At 31.9% G+C, this 22,586-nt stretch overlaps 1 protein-coding gene and 1 pseudogene across 1 annotated transcript in view; one reads left to right on the top strand and one right to left on the bottom strand.

Moving 5' to 3' along the window:
• The window catches only part of LOC107435906 (UDP-glycosyltransferase 91A1-like), a 108,788-nt gene extending 92,525 nt beyond the window's left edge, over nucleotides 1-16,263 (bottom strand). The window contains exon 1 of the mRNA XM_060818748.1: nucleotides 14,894-16,263. Within this exon, the coding sequence (XP_060674731.1) occupies nucleotides 14,894-16,164 (1,271 nt within the window). The 5' untranslated portion in view covers nucleotides 16,165-16,263. The remainder of the gene's footprint in view (nucleotides 1-14,893) is intronic.
• LOC125423748 (uncharacterized) lies at nucleotides 7,078-13,234 on the top strand (annotated as a pseudogene).
• Nucleotides 16,264-22,586: the final 6,323 nt, after the last annotated feature.

Below are 22,586 nucleotides of genomic sequence, written 5' to 3'. Positions count from 1 at the left end.
AAGCCCTCTTTGAAAGGGGTATTGGGCCACATTCCCCTTTACTTAATATACATGGAAAGTGATGGCCCAATCTAATGTTCCTTTCTTCTTTTGGGAAAATCTGAAAAAAAAAAAAAAATCCATCCACTAATGCCAAACCATAAGCAATAAATTCAAATTTGCCAACTTGTCACACTCAATGTTTCACTTTCATGATGGGTCTATGGGCTTTGAGATAACCTAGAAGTTTATCCACATACCGGCCCTGTCTATCCCTGTCTTCAAACAACCCTTTCACTTCCACAGCTTTGTCCCTCTGTATCTTCTCTTCTTCTTTTGCCAACACCATCTTCAATGACTCAGCTACTAAGTTCCTGCAAACGACCCGACGTTCTCATCCATTGGTGTGGCATACCCAATCTTCTTCTCCTCCAAAACTATAGCATTTATTCCCAGGTCTGCAAAGAAAGTAAGCAAAACCAAAGGTCTCCCAAACATGAGCGCCTCAACCACTTTGCTCCATGTTAGAATTTACGAATCTAAAATATACATAATAAATTCTATTAAAGCATAAAAGTACTAATAACCTTTAGATGCAGATATTGATAAATTGAATCTTTAATCCTGCAAGATAGAAAACAATGTAATAGTAGTGCATATGGACACGCTATTCTCAAACCACCCTCACACTGATCTTTGAAAACCTTTATCATAAAAAATACGGCATGTATTTATTTACTTGCCCTATACCTTTTATAGTTTCTGCAAGTCAGACTTACTTATTAATTTTAACACATACCAAAATAATAATAATTTAATAATATAATAATAATAAAATATGGATAAGTTAATGGGCTTAAAAAGAGAGTTGGTCCTCCAGTTCAATGGGCCAACTGGAGTTTTATAGAGAGTATGTGACCAAAAGTCCTACTACAAAATAATAAACAAGTCAGTCTCATTAATGGCATAAATGGGCCCTGTAATAGAGTAATTATTTATGCTAAGTCCACAAATATTTATTTATTTAACACTCCAACCTAACTTTTGTCTACGTGTTTAATATTTAATATTAAGGAGCGTATATAACGAATTTGCTATAGCATTGTATGGTTCTAGAATCTCCTCTTCTTTCTTTTTTAAATTATTTTTTTAAGAAAATAAATAAATTTAAATAGGAGTCTACGATAAATTGGGTTTAAAGCCTATCAATTTTTTTTTTAATTTTTTTTTAAAGAAAGTACTCAAAGGCATAAGAGAAATTAAAAAACTTTAAACGTTTTTCAATTTTAATTTTTTTTTTTAAAGTTCAAAATGTTTTATGACTAACAGCTTTAGTCTTTCTTATATGTGATGATAATAATAATAATAATAATAATTCTTATATGTGATGATGATGATAATAATAATAATAATAAATACTAGGAAATACCAGGAAATGAATTAGGACCAAACTTGATTAGTTTTAGTGACAAAAATGAATTTCACTAATGGAGTGTTTAGGTAGTGATAAAGTTAGGATAATTTTTAAAAGAAGAAATTTGTGAGCCCCAATGGAAAATAAATTTCATAATTGGGAAATTGATAGGGAAAGTGAATCCTACTGAAGATATGTCAATCTAAAATTTCTTGAGAAACTGATATTATGTATTTTTTTAAATATAATTTTATTCTTTAATTTTAATATATAAATTTATTTAATTACTTGTAAATCCTTCCTTTATAATTAACCAAACACTATAAAATGAATCCCAAAAAAAATCATTTTTAGAAAATCGAATCCTAAGAAACTGAATACTAAAAATCAGTTTCCTTCAATACTTTCTTTTTTGCCAAGGACCCTATAAGAGTTAATTTAGAAACCAAAATAATAATAATTTAGTGGAGTCACTAAACCATAATTGGTGACAAACTTAAAATTTTGTGGAAATTCAAGTTCTAGTGCCAAGTTTTAATTTTGTTGCTAGAATTTTGTGTAAAAAGCATGTTGGTTGTAGTGCCATAAAAAAACAATCGACCACGCATAAAAGATATTTAGTTTGTTACTTTCCCTTCAAAAAGAACGTTTTGAACTACCAATATTAAATATCAATTCCATAAATATATATATATATATATATATATATATAGATTAGCATAAGAAAATGAAGAAAGAAAAGCTTGGACAAGCCGCAATGGCAGGGGTTGGGGCCCTTTCAGTGGGAAAGAGCTTAATTACCATTTGCAACAAATAAGTGAAGTGTTGCAAAAAATTGTAAGAATGCTGGCGCCAATTATGCTCTCATACTGCAAACATCATTCTTTTATTGTTACCATTGCTCCAATGCAAGGTAATTGTAACAAATTTGATTCACTGTCTATGATAATTGTATAATCAATCAAGAATAATGATGGAGTAAGTCTAGCTAATGTGTCACAGATTAGTATATTTGTCATTACCACATATTACATTACTAACGAAAGTGTACTTATCACTATTGTTGTGGCTTGTTATGATACGATACTATTTTGTGGTAAATATGCCCATATCTTGCTACTCTCAACTATTTGTTTTGTCACAACAAATTAAACTACATTGCTATTTACATTTGGTGCCAATAAGATTTTTAACTAAAATGTTTTTGTTTCTGATTGCGATAAATCCTGGATTTCACCGCAAAATATGTTTTCACATGATAAAAACAAATATGCATTGTCAATATAATTGTTTCCATAGTTAGTTAAATAGAGGATAAAAAAAATATTTTTTATTTATATTCTTTATTTTTATTTTCTCTATAAGCATTTATTGCTCCACTTGTACTCTTTTTTTCTTTTTATATTTATTATCTCTCAAATACTATAACAATGGCATAGAAATTTATATTATATTAAATTAAATTAAAATAATATAATTTTTAGAAATAACCTTCACATAGTCATGACAAATATTGTTCCAAACTTGAACTATTTATAAATGAGAATAAACTCAACATTATAATAAGTATGATATTTTTAAATTACGTTTTTAACAATCTTACCTTCACATAATAATAATTATTTGTATAGTGTACAAAAAATATATCATGCCCCTTTTTACTGCTTAATTAATTATCAATCACCATCCACGTCACTATTTCTGATGATGTGTAAAACAATAATTAATAGCTAAAAATTGTTATATAGTGCATTAGGTAACAATTATATAATAAATTATGCATTTTCCCAACTAATTAGTAACAATATGCGTATGTACTCTAATGAAATTGAATATCAAATTTATTAATTAATCATATTATTTTTTTGTTCTTTATAGGCATGTGGAATAATTGATTATTTATATTTAATAAAAAAATTACAATATATTTTAAACTGAAGGAAGGGGATTTCGATCACCTATGTATATCACAAAAAAAAAAAAAAAAAAAGATAAGTGTCCCTTTTTGTAGCTTAATTAATTATTAGTCACTATCCAATAGTCACTATTAGTGATGATGTATAAAACGACAACCAATGAATAAAAATTTGTTATAATTGCATTGGGTAACAATTATATAATAAATTATGGATTTTCCCAAATAATCGATTAGTAACAACATCCTTATGTACTCTAATGATAATGAAATAGAATATCAAATTTATCAATTAATCATTTCAACTTTTGATGAGGGACTTTTTTATATTTTAAACTAAAGAGGATGTGTAATTTTACACATTCGAAAGTATATTCTCAATTGTAACCACTTAATCAAGTTTATCAATACACTTTAGATCTTGTTTGGACGATTGAAGTTCGCTGGATATCGTAATATTTTAATGTTTTTGAATCGATGAACAGTAAAATGCCACGTGTCGTCACCTGATTGGTCCACGTGGATGAACAGTATCACCATGGTGGCTTTTATTTGGCAAAAACGATGGGGAGGAGAGAGAAAGAGATAGAGGGAGAGAGAGAAACGACCGGCCACCACCGGTTGGCCACCGTCCGGCCACCGGAGGGCTACACGCGCCAGCCAGACGGAACCCCCTCCCCATTTCTGGCCAAACCCCAAAATCTCACGACCGCCGGTCACTGGACACGCCCAGATCGAGCCGGCGAAGCTCGGCGGTGATTTTTCCCCTCCACCGCCGGCCACCGCTGTTTGACCCCTTTCCGGCCATTTTCAGGCCACACGCACCAGCCACCCCTCACCACCTCCTCAAGTCCGGCCTACCCACCAAATTTCACGGCCACCGATCCGACGTGCCGGGATCGGAGCATTTTCCTGCGAGGCGCCGAAAATCTTCAAATCCCGATCTCTCCGCCATCCGGCCTCCATTTGCCTCACCGCCGGTCCCGTTGGAATCCTCTCCCCTCGATCTACAAAACCGCAAAAAATCTCAGCCAACGGCCACCGCATGTGCAACCGCGGGCGAGGATTGCCGGTGACCGCGGCGGCTCGCCGGAAGTCACTGTTCCGGCGAGTACCCAGTTGCACCGCCGGTCCCTGTCCACTAATTCCAACCTCCTGAATCCAAATCCGGGATCCTTTTCCACCAATTCGCGACGGATTGAGAGAATCGAAGAGTTGAATCCCGAAAGCTTTCTGGCGAGATTCCGGCCACCACCGGTCCGATCTCCGGGAAGTAAGACCGGATTTGTGATCCTCGTCTCTCAATCTTCGATTCGGTATATTACTCGTCAATTTTGGTTAACGTTTGTGTTTAACCCCCCGGGTACCGGATATTATTTATCCGAATAAAATATTAATTTATTTGACTGTGTGTGAATTGTGTTCTAGGAGCACCGGTGAGTCGTGGAATTGATCCCATGGTAAATCATGGTTTAATTGCGTGCTCCAGGTGAGTGATCCACCTTGAAAACTATTTTGGGCAATTAATTATATTTATGTGGTGTTAAATTGATATCTGTAATTTATACTCATGTGGTGGAATTTAAATATAATCGGGAACAAAATATTATTTTATATATATATTTACCCATTAATACTAAACGGAATTTTGGGTTACTAAGAATTTCCCGATTATTATTTTATCGTGATTTAATTGTATTTATTACACATGAGTAAGTATTTTCCGTAATTCGTTGTGTTTGGATTTTATATTATTTTGGGCATAATTGGTTTGAATATTTTAAGAAAATTATTTGTTCAAATTGGTGGTTTAATTTTCATAATTATGCCCGTGGTATATTATTTGTTGAACCGCGTGTTGCGAGAAAATTTATTTTTATTCGTTATCGATGTTTTCGTACTAGTTTGTTGAATGAAAATATGTGGGATGGTAAGTGTGAAAATTTGGTATATTTCCCACGGTAATTTTGGAAAAAGGGTACTGTTGATTTAATAATTATTTTAGACGCATTCACACAGTATTGGTGTTCTGGTATATATGTGGTTAGCGCGCAAGTATTATGTCTCCTGTGAGTTGCCATTGGACCGTGGGCAGGCAAGTCTTATATATTGCGCATCAGCCGCCCCCCTCCTTGGCCGGGATGACGGTTTCAGCAGTGGTACTGTCGGGACGCCGAAGTGCCGTTTGCAAGTTTCTCTCTTTAATCTCTCCGCCAGTCGGTGCTCAGGACGCTGGGTATCGGAGGGCATCACTGGTATATAGTGTGGTGCGTCAAGTACAAGTTTTTCGGATAGAAATTTCAAACCCCAAAGAGTACAACAATTATTTATTATAATTTATTACATTTTATTTATATTTTGGGTATTTATTTATTTGTTGTTTATTAAATTATTTGATCCCTTGGTTTTCGGGAGGTACGAATATCTGGTTTTGTGAAAATGTTTTAAAAGGGGAACATTTCCAACGGAGTGAATAGTAAGGGTTTTGAGAGAAAATATTACTTCAAATGTTTATTTATTTATTTATTTAATTGTTCGGTATTGATTAATTAAATCCTTTTATTTGGTATATTATTAATATTAAAGGTATTCAGTAGATAGGGTCACTCACTGAGATGATTAGCATCTCACGTTTTTAAATTCCGTTCCCCTAGGTCCAGATTGGGAGACGTTGATCGTCCGGGGCGAGCCCGACGTCTCAGTTCGTTGCCGAAAGTCCAAGAAGTATTTCTTCCCTTTTCCTCTCCATCCTGTATTACTTCTTTATCGGTCATTGTATAAATTCCATATTTATTTGTATAATGCTCTGTATACTGTATTGGACATGTAGTTATTATTTATACATTGGGTTGCTGTTATTCTTTGAAGTGCTGTAAATTTGTGGAATCAATTTGTAGTATTGTGGGAGGAATAAGGGGATGAATATAGAAGTGTGTTTTCAGTGCAGGTAATTTTTGGTTAGTCATACCCTTAGGGGAGGTGCTACCGGATTTTCCGTTGGAAGGTTCGGTGGTATTTCTCTGGGATCAGGGCTTGTCTAGGGTTCCGGGGAGGAATTTTGGACGGGTCTTGACAGAATGAGTGTTAAAACATATATTTAGCTATAACTATTTTATGATATAGGTTTTTAGTTTTGATATATTCTTCTCTCTAGTTTGTTTAAGTAAATTGTTTGCTTTATTGTTCAATTTGTATTGAATTGAATTTTTCATTAAAGAGTTTTTTTTTCCCCTTCCTGATGTTATTATTTTTTATTACATTTCATATTTTCTAATAATATTTGATGTTATGTTTTAGATTAATACAAAAAATGGAACAAGAAGAACTGGGAGAAAGAGATACACAAGAAGATGGAGAATTTTATGAAACCATTAAATTAATATTGTTGGCTATTCAAACAATATTTGAGGTATTATATGCACTAATGATTAGCATATGTGATGAATATATTGAACGTCCACTGGCTCGACGACCAATCACTCCTAAGGGGTATAATTATATTCATAAAGTATTGAAAGAAGATCCTCAACATTTTCGGCTACTATATAGAATGTATCCTAATGTGTTTTTGAAGTTATGTAAAATCATTAGAGAAAAAACATATTTACAGGATATAAGATTTTTTTGCATTGAAGAAATGCTTGCAACATTTTTACTTATTATAGGTCAAAATTCTCGCACTCGTCAAACGTTTAGTCGATCACATTTCACAATGAACAAAAACTTCAACAAAGTTTTGAAGGCTTTAAACACGATAGCACCAGATATGATGGTTAAACCAAAATCTACAGTGCCAAGTAAAATAAGAGAACATACGAGATTTTACCCTTACTTTAAGGTAAGTAATGAATGTTATCAATTTATTTTTTTTAGTAATAATAATAATTCTTATTATTGTTATAGTTTTGTTATTATTAGTGTTGTAATTATTATTCAAAACACGTTATGTTTTATGTTAGTTATAAAATTTATTATTTCTTTTAGGATTGTATTGGAGCTATTGATGGCACATATATACTAGCAACAGTAAAGGATCATGATGTAAGTAGCTATCGTAATCGCCATGAAAAAATTTCACAAAATGTATTAGCAGCTTGTAACTTTGATTTGGAGTTCATATACGTGCTTAGTGGATGGGAGGGTTCGGCTCATGATTCAAAATTACTACATGATGCTTTATCAAGGAGGAATAGACTTAAAGTGCCACAAGATATATATTTTTTTATTATATATATATATATATATATATATATATATATTTTTTCAATATGTACTAATTTTTATAAAATAATATTTATGAATTAATAATTAATATCTTATATTTTTAGGTAAATGTTTTCTGGTGGATTGTGGATTTCCAAATCGTCGACAATTTTTAGCTCCATTTCAAGGGGTTCGATACCATTTGCAAGATTTTTTTGGTCCAGGTTGTCACCTCAAACTGCGGCTACATTGTTCAATCTTTGTCACTTTTCTTTAAGAAACGTAATTGAAAGGATATTTGGTATATTCAAATCTAGATTCACAATTTTTAAGTCTGCACCTCCATTTCCATTTAAGACATAAGCAGAGCTAGTTTTAGCTTGTGTAGGATTGCACAATTTTCTTAGCAAGGAATGTCGCTCTAATGAGTTTCCTATAGAGTCAAATGATGAATTTCCATCATCATTATTAACACAAGAAACTGAAGAAAATGATTTTGAAGAGCTGTTTGAAAGTTAAGAGCAACAACGAGAGAATGCTAATGAATGGAGAACTACAATGGCTTCAAATATGTGGATGGATGCCCAAAATGCAAGAAATCAAAGTAATGAGCAATGTGTTTTTTTTTTTTAAATAAAATTTTGCATATAATAATAACAATAATAGAGATGATATAAGACTATTTGATATATTTATCTAATTTTATTTTAATTTATGTTTACAGTGGTTTTTTTTCTTTTTTTAAAAAATATTTTAAGGATAATATTATTAAAGTTTAATATTCATGTATATGTTGTTTGCTTATTTGTTAGTTTGTTCGATATCATAAATGTTCAGCAATGTTAATGGTATGATAAAAATGAATAAATGAAAAATAATAATGAAAACTATGCTTATAGTATAGAATAAATGATATTATTCACCAAAATAGTAAAATAAATTATATAAAAATATTTAAAATCATTAGAATTCTATCAAAATCTGTTAAAGTCTATAATAAAAGTCTCACAAACCTTATTAAACTCCATATAGAATTTTGATAAAATCCATGTGGAATTTATTGAATTCTAAACAAATCTATGAATTCCATCAAACATTTTAAGTCTTTTAAAATCCATTCAATTTTTAATTAAATACACCCCTTAGCTTCTCATGATTAATCCCGAAATCAATGATGGATTGGATTGTCAAATAGGTACTATTTTAAATTGTTGCTCATTATAGTTTCATTCTCTTTTTTAAATAAATGACTGCTAGGGATGGTAATTTCATTGAGTTTTTTTTTTTTTAAAAGAAAAAACAATGTTAATTTAATGAGCTGTAACAATGAGTAACAGTTTACCGGTCCCCCCCCAAAAAAAAAAAAAAAAAAAAAAAACAATTAGTAACAATATTATGATCCCTGTAATAAATAAGTAAATGAAAATATCATGGCACCGCCGTAACAAGACCAAAACGAATACTTATACTATTTTTGTGGATTCATTTGGCGATAACCCGATCGCGTGGGTTGTTATTTACAGACCTAATGATTAGGCTTACCGTTCATAAGCAATTGTACCTTAAAAAAAGAAAAATAACAATGAAAATTCGTTTTTTTTTTTTTTTGAAAAAAAACAATTTTCCGATAATATTTGGATTTCACGTGAACCATGGTAATAGAGAATGGACAATCTCAAATATTCATTGCGTATCTTAATGGTGAAATGAAGATGGAAAGTAATTATTTACCCAAAAAAAGAATATGGAAAGTAATCAGAAAAAAGATTATTATGGAAAAGTTTGAATATGGAAAGTAATCAGAAAAAAGACTATTATGGAAAAGTTTTTGAAGTATGTATGCATGTGGCCAATGTAATGTTCCTTTCTATTATTGGAAAAGCTTAAAAAAAAGTCAATCAACTTTAATGCCAACTAGACCATAAGCGATACTTTCAAATTTGCCAATAATCTCAGATGGACGAAAAAATGAAATTGAAGCACATGAATTATTTGGATATTACTTTTCTTTTAGGAAATCAAGATTCATAAAATAACACATTATCCAAGATAGGATGGTCCTTAAAAGGACAAGCAAGAGAAATTGGTAAGGAAGAAAACACAGAACCCAATGGCGTGTTGGGAAGAGAGTAGCAGAGACCTCTGCAGAAAAACTTGCATGAAATGTGGTACCAGATCATCTGGCACAGAAAAAACTTGAATGAAACGGTAGTACCAGCTGATCTGTGACCGCTTCAAGTCAATAATAACACCTGTTAAAAGTAAATGTCAGTTTACCTTTTTAATTTATTATATTTATTATTTTATTTTTCTTTTAAAGTTTAAAACTTTTTATAGGAGAAAAGCATAGAGGTCAAGCCTTTATTTATGGATTTATGGTTTATTCGTTCTTTGTTTTCATTGTGATTAAGGATTTAAACAACAATATAATAATTAAAATAAAAATAAATAAAAGTATCATCCATGGAAAACTATAAAACTTTCTAAAATTTTAAAAGCATTAAAACTCTTCAAAATTTTCATTCAAAAGCATTAGAGAGAGAAAACAAGCGTTTAAAAGAGCTTCAAACCATTTTTTTTTTTTAATATGTGTATTAAAATCATCATAGAAATCTCAAATCCAAATCAAATGAGTACTGAAGAGTGGAGATAGAGAGGTATATTATTCTAGTAGACCCATTTATGCAAGATCTCATATGTGTTAGCCGGAATATATTGTCTATCCATCCAATCTAAACAAAAAAAATAATTTAAAATTAAAAGAATACGGTGGATGGGTCAATTTAAAAAAAAAAAAAAAAGATTGTGGCTTTGATGATCTAAAATTAAAGGATCCTTCATTTAAGCCATGGAAGGGAAGAAAAAGAATCTTTGAGAAAGAAAAACAGCCCCAAATTTTTTTATGTTTTCAAAAAAAATTATGATAATGATTTATAATGGTATTTTTATTAGGTATTAAATATTGACTTGGAGTGGTACCACCTGATCTGGTACCACCGTGTCATACAAGTTTTTCTTCTCTTTCAGACGTTTTAGTCCAAACAAGCACGGCACTTGTCCAAATTAACGCTAAATTTGACGACAATAAAAATTTTGGGGGCATTGGTGCAAAAAGTAAAAGTTAGGGGGGAAACTTATCACTAAATCTAAAAATTAGGGGTAACGATGCATTTTCTTGCCTCGCAAGTGTATGCATTTTACTCCAGTTGCCATATCCTCAACCCCCGTGTTAGCATTTTGCTAAGATGGAGGCCAATCGAATTTTGACACCAACAAATGTGTAAAAAAATTTAATATAAATAAATAATTCTGTAAAATTTAAATAGAAGTCTACGATAAATTGGGTTCAAAGCCTATCAAGTTTTTTTTTTTTTTTTTGAATTTTAAAGAAAGTACTCAAAGACATAAGAGAAATTAAAAAACTTTAAACGTTTTTCAATTTTTTTTTTTTTAAAAGTTAAAAATGATGTTCTATGACTAACAACTTTAGTCTTTCTTAAATGTGATAATAATAATAATAAATACTAGGAAATATCAGGAAACGAATTACGATCAAACTTGATTAGCTTTAGTAACAAAGATGAGTTTCACTAAATGTTAATTTAGTAAAATAATTGTTTTTAAATCGTATTTCAGAGTGATAAAATTTATTTGTTACCACTGATCTTTAGTTTAGTAACATTATTTAGTGATAGAATTTAATGGAGTCACTAAGCCATAATTGATGACAAACTTAAAATTTTGTGGGAATACAAGTTCTAGTGCCAAGTTTAATTTTGTTGCTAGAATTTTGTGTAAAAAGCATGTTGGTTGTAGTGCCATAAAAAAAACAATCAACCACACATAAAAGATATTCAGCTCGTTACTTTCCCTTCAAAAAGAACGTTTTGAACTACCAATATTAAATATCAATTCCATAAATATATATATATATATATATATATATATAGATTAGCATAAGAAAATGAAGAAAGAAAAGCTGAATATTTGGACAAGCCGCGATGGCAGGGATTGGGGCTCTGTCAATTGAGGGGTGGTCATCAGTTACCATTTGCAACAAATAAGTGAAGTGTTGCAAAATATTGTAAGAATGCTGGAGCCAATTATGCTCTCATACTACAAACATCATTCTTTAATTGTTACTATTGCTCTATTGTAGGATAATCGTAACAAATTTGATTCACTGGCTATGATAATTGTATAATCAATCACGAATAATGATGGAGTGAGTCTAACTAATGTGTGACAGATTAGTATATTTGTCATCACGACGTATTACATTACTAAAGAAATTCTACTTATCACTACTGTTGTGGTTTGTTATGATAGTTATCTTGCTACCCTCAACTGTTTAATTTGTCACTATGTTGCTATTTACATTTGGTGCCAATAAAATTTTTAACTAAATATTTTTGTTTCTGATTGCGATAAATCCTGGATTTCACCGCAAAAAATGTTTTCACATGATAAAAACGAAAAAAACAAATATGCATTGTTAACATAACTGTTGCCGTAGCGAGTTAAATAAAGGATAACAAATATACTAAAATAATACATACGTACATATTTTTTATTTATTTAAAAATATGAAAAAAATTTGGTCGAAAAATACATAAATGGGAAGTTTATAAATTCAGTACGTATATAGGTGGATAATACGCTATAAATTAAAAAAAAAATATATATATATATATATGAAAAAAGGTTATTAAATATATATTAAAATTAGTATTAAATAAATATTAAAATTAGTTTTTTTTGTATATGTGATACAAATATAACTATTAGTAATAAAATAATAGTTTAATATACTTAAAAAACTAAAAAATAGTAAATAATTAAAAGAATAAAATTAAAAAGCTTTGTTATGCACATTTTTTTTTAATTTTTTTTATGAAAGAGAAAAGATAATTGAAATTGTTTATTTTTTTCAACAATATGTGTTTTTTTCACTTGTATGATACGGCAATATATTTAATATATATTTTTAATTTTTTTCTTTAAAAAAAAAAGGTGTTTTTTTCCGATATATTTGAAATTGATATAGAATATAAAGTTTTTCTTTTTAAAAATACACACGTACACTTATTATACACATACTATTCACAAAATTATTTACTAGGATTGTTGCTAAAAAACAATTTTATTGTCGTCTTAAAAATAATAAGCTTTCCTAATTATTTATCGGTAGTACTATCGTTTGGAATAAAAGTTGAAAATCGACATGATATATGAGATAATGACATCTAGCAAATTTTTTTGTTTAAAACTAAAGATAAAACTGTCATAAACAAAAGATTTGATTTGTATTCTCAAATAATTTGTCTTTTTCAGTTGGTTAATATTTTCTTATAGAGTTTTATTATTATGAGAATTAATCCTCAAATCCCATTGTTCGTTATTGTGATGTTTTTCAAGCTGAAATTAAAAAGCAAAGAGAGGAAATTCAAGTTGGTGTTTGAGATGGACAAAATGGTGCACTTCAAAGCCATGTCATTAATCAAGGGCAGAATTTTCTTCTTATTGTTATGAGGTTGCTATGTGTAACAATGTTAGTAGGGTTTACCAAGTGTAACGGCATTGTTTTTGTATCTCAAGCAGCTTCACTATCAGATAAGCATTTATACTCTTCGTCCTCGTGCTTTTATCAGACAGCAGGGGAACTGATGTCAGAGCAATTATCTCTGCCATTATCAGATATAATTCCCTTTGTTCTCTCCTAGAGTTTGTTTAGGTTTTCTTCTTTCTTTGTGAGATTATGACTGAAATTTGTGGGAAACAAAAGAAAGAGAGAGAGTGGGTGTATTGGGGCTCTAGGTTGGTTATGGTTTCTTTGCCAAATCACCATAGATTCTTTGTGATTTAGGTTTGTAAAACACAGCAGATCAATAGTAAAAATAGAGGCTCTCACTGGAGGTACGAGGATGTAAGCAATTCGTCAAACCACGATAAATTTTGTGGTGTTTTGTAATAGAATTTAGGTTTAGTTCTTGATAAATTCATAACAGTTATATATTACTGCTTGTGGTCTTCGATGAAATTTAATTTATGCTGATGTGTTTATTATTAATTGGCCGATTGTAACTAAAAATGCCAAAGTCAAACCTTTTATGTTTTGCCTTCTGTCATCAGATTCAAGTCCAAAGAAAACCAAAAGCCAATTGAGAGACAACGCATCAAGTAAAATGGGGATGTATTAATGCAAAAACGAACTTCATAATATCGAAGGCCAAAGTTATAGTTATGTGCATCCAATAATTTTAAGCAACCAACAAATTTAATTAACCACCTGCCAGTATTTTCTACCAAATCAACTTTATTATATAGCTAGTCCAAAAGAAAAATAGAAAAAAAAAAAAAGAAAAAACTTTATTATATGGCCAAATTGGACTCCAAAGATAGCGGGAATTAAAAATGAGAAAAACATTCGAGCTTATAAAAATTAAAATGGCACGACTCCCTTTTGTTAAACGGTTCTATAAAACCTCCCACCCAAAAACAAGTGGGTCCCATATAGTGGATCCCACATAGGACTGTAAGTGGGAGCCACTGAAGGATCTTTCCCCACTTGAAAATGTTTAATGGGATTTGACGTAGTCCAGAAATGTATCCGAGTATCGGTTTTGCCTGTCCATATCTCCAAATAGTCCACTCATTTCCTTGACTTTGTCCCTGTAAATTTTCCCATTTTCTTCAACCATTACTAATATACCTGGCAATTCGGGTTGGTGGGTCGTGTTCGTGTCAACCCGTCTAATAATCGTGTCAAAAATGTCTAACCCGAACACGACTCATTTATTAATCGTGTCAGGTACCTAAAACACTAACCCGACCTGTTTATAAATAGGTCAACACGACACGACCCGTTTAACACGATTATTTTAACGGGTCGTGTTGACCTATTAACCCATTAACCTGAAATTGACCTATTAACCCGTTAATCCAAAAATTAACCTATTAACTCGAAAATTTTTTTATTTTATTTTTATTTTTATGTTTTTGTTTTATTAAAGATGTATTTTTTGTTTTTAAAAAATTAGTAATAGAAAATTATTTTTATAAAATTTTTAATTTATAATATTTTTTAGTTATTAAATATTATATTAGTAATAAAATATTAATTTAAAATTAAATTTAAATGGGTTGTAATAGGTATATAATTGTGTCGGGTTGAAACTGACACGTTTAATAAATGGGTCGTAACGGGTCAATTTCGAGTTAAACAGGTCAACCCGAAAATGACACGATTAATAATCGTGTTAAACGGGTTGACCCGATTATGACCCGAACCCATTTATAATAAACCCAAACCCATTTATTCCGTGTCGTTTTCGAATCGTGTCGCCGTGTCATGATCCAAATTGCCAGGTCTAATTACCAACCTAAGAGACTCGGCCACGGCATTGCTGGTAAACGACCCGTCTCGCTCGTCTCTTGGTACGCTATAACCCATTTTCTTCTCTTCCAAAATCCGAGCATTTATTCCTTGGTCTGCAATCAAGGGTAACAGTATCAAAGCTCTCTTAAACCGAAGGGACTCAACCACAGAGCTCCACCCCGAGTGAGTGAAGTGTCCCCGGACCGATTCGTGAGCTAGAATCTTCAGCTGAGGAGCCCAAGTCTTCCACACCACCCCACGTCCTTCGATTCGCTCCTCGAACCCCTCCGGTAAAATGGCTGCTTGAGTTAATCTTAGCACCCAGAAGAAGGGCAATTGAGACTTTTCCAACCCAACAGCTATCTCAGTAACTTCTTCGCGTCCCAGCTTCGCTTCGGTTCCGAATGCAACGTACACAACAGTACCTTTCTCATGCTTGTCCAACCAACTCTTCATCGTCAACCAAGTCATCGTCTCTGTCTCTGTTTCATCATCTCTGTTATGATCATTTTGATCACCAGCTGGGGGTAACTGACCGATTGGTAAAACCGGTTTGTTGTAAAGATCTCGTAGCAGCCGAAACCATTCGGGTTCGAAATCGATGCAGCCTCGAATGGCCACCACATCACAGCTTTCGATTCCGGCCCCCGTTCTGCATACATCCGAAACTCCCGAATCGTTAGGGGACATGCTGTCGAATATCCGCTTTATCTCGAAGTAACGAAACGCCACCGTTGTTGGGAAATCGATCCATTTTGGAGGAACCGTGTAGTCCTCAGGCTTGGTTCTGATTTCATAATTAACACTGCTCTCGCCCTTCAGAACCGATGGGGGTCCCATAAAACCAAGAGCTGGGGCTGTGTATACGCTAAAGAAAGAGGTCTTTATGCCCATTCTTGATGCAATTGGAGCTACCCAATAAGGAGCGAAATCATAGAGAATCCAATCGGGATTTGAAGATTGGAGGAACAAGGTCACCGATTCTTGGAGACCATCATAAGCTTTCTTAAGGTATTGGATCTTGTCGTACGGAACATCGACTGTGGCCTCTGCATCCTCAGCAGGAAGACCTTCAACGTGTGGCAATGGCAGGCTTACAAAGTTTATCAAATTGGGTGGGAGTTTTGGGAGGCGATTGATGTTTCGAGGAGTGCACAGGAAGGAGATACGGTGACCCTTTTGAGCCATGAGCTTTGCAAACTCTAGGTAGGGGATCATGTGGCCGAAAGCTAGCCATGGGAACAATGCTATGTGAAGCTTACGGTTCTCGGCCATCTAAATGTAAAATATGCTCTTTTTCTCAGTGTATGCATTGTACGTTTGTGTACCTTTACCAAGTTAATTTATATTATGGATCTAAATTTTATAATTTTATTATACATTTTATATAATAAAATACTATTTATGGTAATTAAAATGTGTAGAGCATCATTCCGTGGATGAGTTTGCTTTCATCTTGTGGCCGCCTCTTGGGTCTTCAATTTTCTCTGAAGCCAGGTCAGTTGTCAGATATCGGTGGTATTAAAATATTATTAAGTTTGATTTTTCAACCATGCCACTTGTCATTTTCAAGTGATCAGGAAAATAAAATAAAATAATACTTGTTATATTCAATTTCATGATTTCATTATTCATTTAATTTCAAGAAAAAAAAATTCAATTTATTTATTTTTTTAAATAATACTAATAATAAGAATATTGTTTAATGGTGCATCAATATTTTTTTTACTTGAAATAGAACTTTATTATTAATAACCAACAGAAATTACGTCACCTTGCATGACATGAAGAAGCCAGTCAGAGTCATCCTCAAACCACGACTCAAACTAAATAGTGTATCAATATTATCAAAAATACTAAAGAGCCAGCAATTAATCTTATCCGTTGGTATTGCAAAAGAAAAACTATATATATATTGTCTGTTGATCTAATAATTATAAATCACTACTACAGATTACGGTCAATACATCACATTAAATGGAAAATATCAAACTATCCGTTAAATTTTGACAAGTTTGTGTTAATTACATTTTTAACCTTATCTATCTTTCAAATAGACAAATATAATCACCTAAAACATCACAATAAAACCAAAACATTGTAATCAATCCCATCACATCGATCATATGTATCAAAAATTTTTGATATGTGGAAATTATGAATTATATACTATATACATATGTACCATTTCTGTATATATATATATTTGAAATAAAGTGGATATTGGTCAAATAATCGAAAACAAAAAAGTTACGTAAAAAAAATTACGTTGGCATTACGAAAGACACGGAAAAATACTAATGCCAAATCAGTTTTTTTTTTTTTTAATTTTTTTAGCCATTGATGACAAATTAGTGAAGAAATTTTGGCGAAACCGATTTTCCCCTCTTTTAATCCTACCTTATTTCTATTTTCCTCTCCGTAGCTTCTTCTTCTGGTTTCTGTCTGCCAGTTTGCCGGTTAATAAGTATATATTTTTGCCCTATTTCTTTATGTTGCTGTCTCTCTCCTCCAAGTCCTTTTCTCACTCTAAATCTTCTTCAATCAGAACGTTCTGAGAACTCTATGCTGCCATCACTCCCGTCCCGTCGCCGTTTGAGGTATGTATTTTATTTGATTTTGATCTTTTCTTTTTATGGTTTGATTAAGAGTGTTTATCGGAAATATAAGTTGTCTTATTTTAATTTTAATACAAACCAACTAACGAGCACTATATTTGGTTTCTGTTTTCATTGTTTTTTAAATTATCATATTTTTATTATTTTTTAACAGTAATTGCAAACAATTATAATACAGAGGTAATTTTTTTAAGTTTTTTTTAGAATACAAATAGATTTTATACAGTTTCATAAAATTTTAAATAATCAAAATAACTCTATTTATTTATTTATTTTTACTCTTTCTTCCTCAACCCCTCTATCTACCTCATTTGCCATCATTCTTTCTCTTTGATAATCACCATTTCTCTATTTTTTTTCACACTAATTTTTTCATAAACCCAATTAGCTCCCTAAAACCACCATTAATATTTTTGTTTGATCAACCAGAATTTCCATTAAAATGCATAAACTAAAAATTGCAGCGAAGCGATTTAGCACTCCTTGCCCAGTCGAAGTAATTCCAAAAACCATTTTTATTTGGGCTTTTCGTTCAATTTGGTTTAGCATCTCCCATATTACATGCGCATTCTTGTACTGGCAAGCCCTCACAGAATGAGTAACCTATTTTTGCGAATTCCAAGATGAAATGTCATGCCTTTTCAAACTCTCTGCACGAGAAACAATGAAACACTACCTTGACCATCATCAAAAAACTTTCTATATATTTAATTTGAAAAATTAATATGTAAAATTTCCTTCTAACTTATTTGGTATAAAACTATACCAAATTACCTTATTCGTATTTAATATGTTCTTCATTTACTATATTTGGTATTTGACTACCACTAAGTGAAGACAACCTAGAGCTAGTACTTAATCTAGAACTCGAAGAGAAATTAGACCTAAATAATCTTTCCATTTTTAAATTTTTAATAAATAAATCTTTATAAAATAAATCTATTCTTTACCTTAATCTATTCTTTTAATTTACTCTCCTATTCAACTATCTGCTTTTCACTAACCTTTCACTTTACCCTTCTATCCTTCTTCCTAGACCTCTCATGCCGCTCCGCTCACGCCTTCACCTTGGGTCTTACTGTTTGGTCCACGGTCTTACTGTTCAGCTTTCGGTCTCAGGTAACATACTAGTAAAGCAATTGGCTAACTACGAACAAACAGAAATAGCTAATAGCAAACTAAAAGGTAGACAAGACTCAGAATAAATCTACGGTATAAAGGTTTAAGAATTAAAAATATGGAAATGAAGCAATTATATAGATATAACACTCTACGGGTGCTAAAAGAAGAAGCAAGCACATAGATAGGAACACTTATGGCTCTGATACAGAGTGTTATATGAAGAACAGATATGGATGAGACAGAGTATGGATATATGATGCAGAAGGAAATGAAAATGACAAAAGAAAAGAATATAGAGGCGGCAAAGCCAGCCAAGAATGAAATTAAAGTAAATTAAATGTAATTAAATGAATGAAATTAAATGTAATTAAATGAAAATAATTAAATAATAATAATATTAAAGGCGGTATAACCAGCCAAGCAATATAAATAAAATAATTAAATTAAAATATGATTGATAAATATGAATGCTTACTTGATTACGAAGAACCAGTGTTACAAGCACTCACACTCAGAATAAATAGATAAATAAGTTGATTACAGAAGTGTAATGGAGAAGAAGAAGATTGAAGAAAGAGGAGAAACTCTGCCAGAAACTCTCTAAACTCTCTCTAGCTCCGTTATGCTCCAATTACAAACTTCTCAAAAAATTAACTTGATTACAAATGGAAATGAGGCTCCTTTAAATAGGCAAAGGAGGACTTGGGTTGCATGTGCAGCTCCTGTTGATTGAAATGATTCTGTCTGTGAACAGTTGATTGAACAGTGATCTGTCAGTGAATAGTGATCTGCTTTCGGCTCCTTTTACTATTCATGAATAGTCTTGAACAGTAAAGTCTCGTGATCTGCTTGATTAATAGGAATTCTGACAAGTCAGAGATTCCTGATGTTGATTATGATTTAGTCAGAGCCTAAATCATAAGGGTCTTGACTGTCTTGATAATTTGCCCATCTAGTGGATGGTCCAAATAGGCCTTTTGATTTTGAGCTGGATGATTCTGCTTTGGGTTGACTAGTAGTTTCATCAGAAGTGTCTGATTCATCTGATAATTGATCTACTTCTTCAATTAATTTTTGAATATGGGCCAGCATTTCTTTCTTTGATCTGGTTGATTTGCTAGAAGTTTGGCTGGAAGATGATTTAATTGCTTTGGGTGGAGAAATAGGAAATTCATCCATAACCATTTTATGGGTTCGGTCAAAATTCCATTTGTCCCACCATTTGATTGAATGTATTCGGTGTACAATACCTTGTTCTCTAGAATATTGCCATTTGAATATCCAAGAGACTTTATATTTTGATATAAAAATTAATTCGATAGGAAAACCTATTTCTTTATGAGTGATTTTATAGTGTTTAGAAAAATGAGTGATTAAATTTTGAATTTGTGATGGAAGATGGTCTTTAATGGAACCATGGTCACACCACCACTGGAAAAACCAGCTGGGATAATTTCGAGGAAATTTTGAATCCCAACCAATGAACCAGGAATGGGAAAATGATTCATTTTGGTGTAGAAAAATATATTCCCAAGCATCAATATAATCATAATAATTATATGTATAAAGGATCATGGGAATATCACCGGGATAAGTGATTTTCTTTGATTGATAAGCAGGTTGATTCCATTCTTCAAGGGTAACGATCTTGTTGATCCAAAATTTGTGGGAGATTACGGTCTGATTATTGTTTTTATCAAAAAGAGGGGTAATTGTTGCTGATCGGGTATGGTTTAAAATAGCAGTGTAGTATTTGAGAGTGATTCCAGGTAATTTAGGAATAAAATGAAAGTTATGGGGTAAATATTGATTAATAATATGGGAAGCAGTGGGAAGCTTTCGAAGGGATGGCTCAACATAAAATAAAAGTTTTTTGGCAATGTCAAAATAAGGAGTTGATTGAGATTGATTAAGGGGAGTAAATGGCTGGCTTGGAACCAGACTGTAAGGATTATAAGGTTTGGTTAAAGCTGTTTGATAATTAATTTGACTGATTGGAATAGGATGTGGAAAGTGAGTTGATTCAATAGGAATTATGGATTGATTTTTGGGTGTGTGATCCTCATTTGGGGGGTTTTTATTTGGGGATGATTGGTGTGGTTGTGAAAGAAGAGGGATGGATGATCCCTGTTGGTTTGATTGATTTTGATTAGGAGGAAGAGGGATGAATGATCCCTTTGGGGTGGATGACCCCTTTTTTCTAGGAGGCATGATTAAACTGAGAAGTCTTAATTGAGGAGTTTTTTCCTGCAAGAATTCTCTGGTTAAGAAATCAGGAATGCAGTTTTGATTACCTTTTATGTATGCAATGTCAAAATCAAAGACACTTAAAATAGCTTGCCATCGGGCAAAAATCTGTTTAGAAGCAAGATTTTGAACATCTTTTTCTAAAATATATTTAGCACTTTGACAGTCAATGCGAACTAAAAATTTTTGATTAAGTAAATCGTTTTGAAATTTTGATATACATAATACTAATGATAAAATTTCTTTTTTGATAGTACTATAATTGATCTGAGAAGATGTTCAGGTTCCAGAATGGAAACGGACTATTTGTTCTGGTGATTCAGGAGTGATTTGTTAGAGTAGGATTCCTCCAAAGCCAAGCTCAGAGGCATCGGTTTGGACAATTTTGAATGAATTAGGAGAAGGAATGCCTAAACAAGGAAGGGTTTTGACATGAGTTTTGATTTGTTTTACAAGATTGGTATGATGGGAAGACCAAGGAGGAGGATTTGATTTTAACCTTTCAAACAGGGGTTTACATTTGATTCTTAAATGGTTGTAAAAATCAGCAATGTAATTTAAAGATCCTAAAAATCTTTGTAATTGATTTTTGTCTAATATTTCATCAGGAAAGTGATTAGCAAATTCTATGGCTCGAGTTATAGGGGTGATTTGTGATTGGTAAATATTGAAACCTAAAAATCTGATCTTAGTTTGGAATAGTTTGATCTTAGAAGCAGAAACAACTAAACCATGTTTTTTGATTATGTTTAAAAAGATTTTTAAATGTTTCCAATGTTGATCTATTGATTGTGAATAGACTAAGACATCATCAATATAAACTATGGTGAAATGACTATATTGATTAAATATATCATTCATCATGTGTTGAAATTCACTAGGAGCATTCTTTAGACCAAAAGGCATTACGTTCCATTCGTAATGGCCAAATGGGGTAACAAAAGCAGTTTTATATCTATCTGATTCATTGATTTCTATTTGCCAAAATCCTGATTTCATATCAAATTTGGAAAAAATAGTGGCTTGATTAAGTCTTTTGATTAAATCTTGTTTATTTGGAATAGGGTACCTAATCCATTGAAGACACTTGTTTAGAGGTTTATAATTGATTACTAATCTAGGAGATCCTCTTTCTAATTCAGCATTTTTCTGAACATAAAAAGCAGAACAAGACCAAGGGGATTTACTAGGACGAATTAATTTTTTATTTAAAAGATCATTGATTTCAGTTTTGCAGTATTCCATTAATTCCTGATTCATTTGAATAGCTCTGGCCCTAGTAGGGATATTCTTTTCATCAAAGTCTTTTATATAAGGTAATTTAACAATATATTTAGCCCGATGCCAGAAGGCATTAGGGTTATCTGCACAAATTTCACTGATTAGGATTTGTTGAAATTCAGCAATTTGATTTTGAAGACAAGACTGAGATAATTGATTTTCTATATGTTTATATTTGATTTCTTCTTGTAAATATTGTAAATGTTTAGTTTTATTTTGAATGTGATTGGTAGAATTTTCTTGTGAGGTGTGATTATGGGGTATAAAATTGAATTTGATGGTTCCACCTAAGAGTTGACTAGATAGTCCATCATGGTGTATGATGAATGGGTATAGTAAAGAGAGAAAAGGAGTGCCTAATATGACTGGATCTATTAAATTTTTTATTAGAACAAAAGATGTTATAAAACAAACATTTTTGTGACAAAT

This window comes from Ziziphus jujuba, chromosome 7 (genome assembly GCF_031755915.1).
Source record: "Ziziphus jujuba cultivar Dongzao chromosome 7, ASM3175591v1".
Taxonomy (NCBI): domain Eukaryota; kingdom Viridiplantae; phylum Streptophyta; class Magnoliopsida; order Rosales; family Rhamnaceae; genus Ziziphus; species Ziziphus jujuba.
The sequence above is the reverse complement of the archived record's forward strand: the minus strand, read 5'-3'. Positions and strand labels throughout refer to the sequence as shown.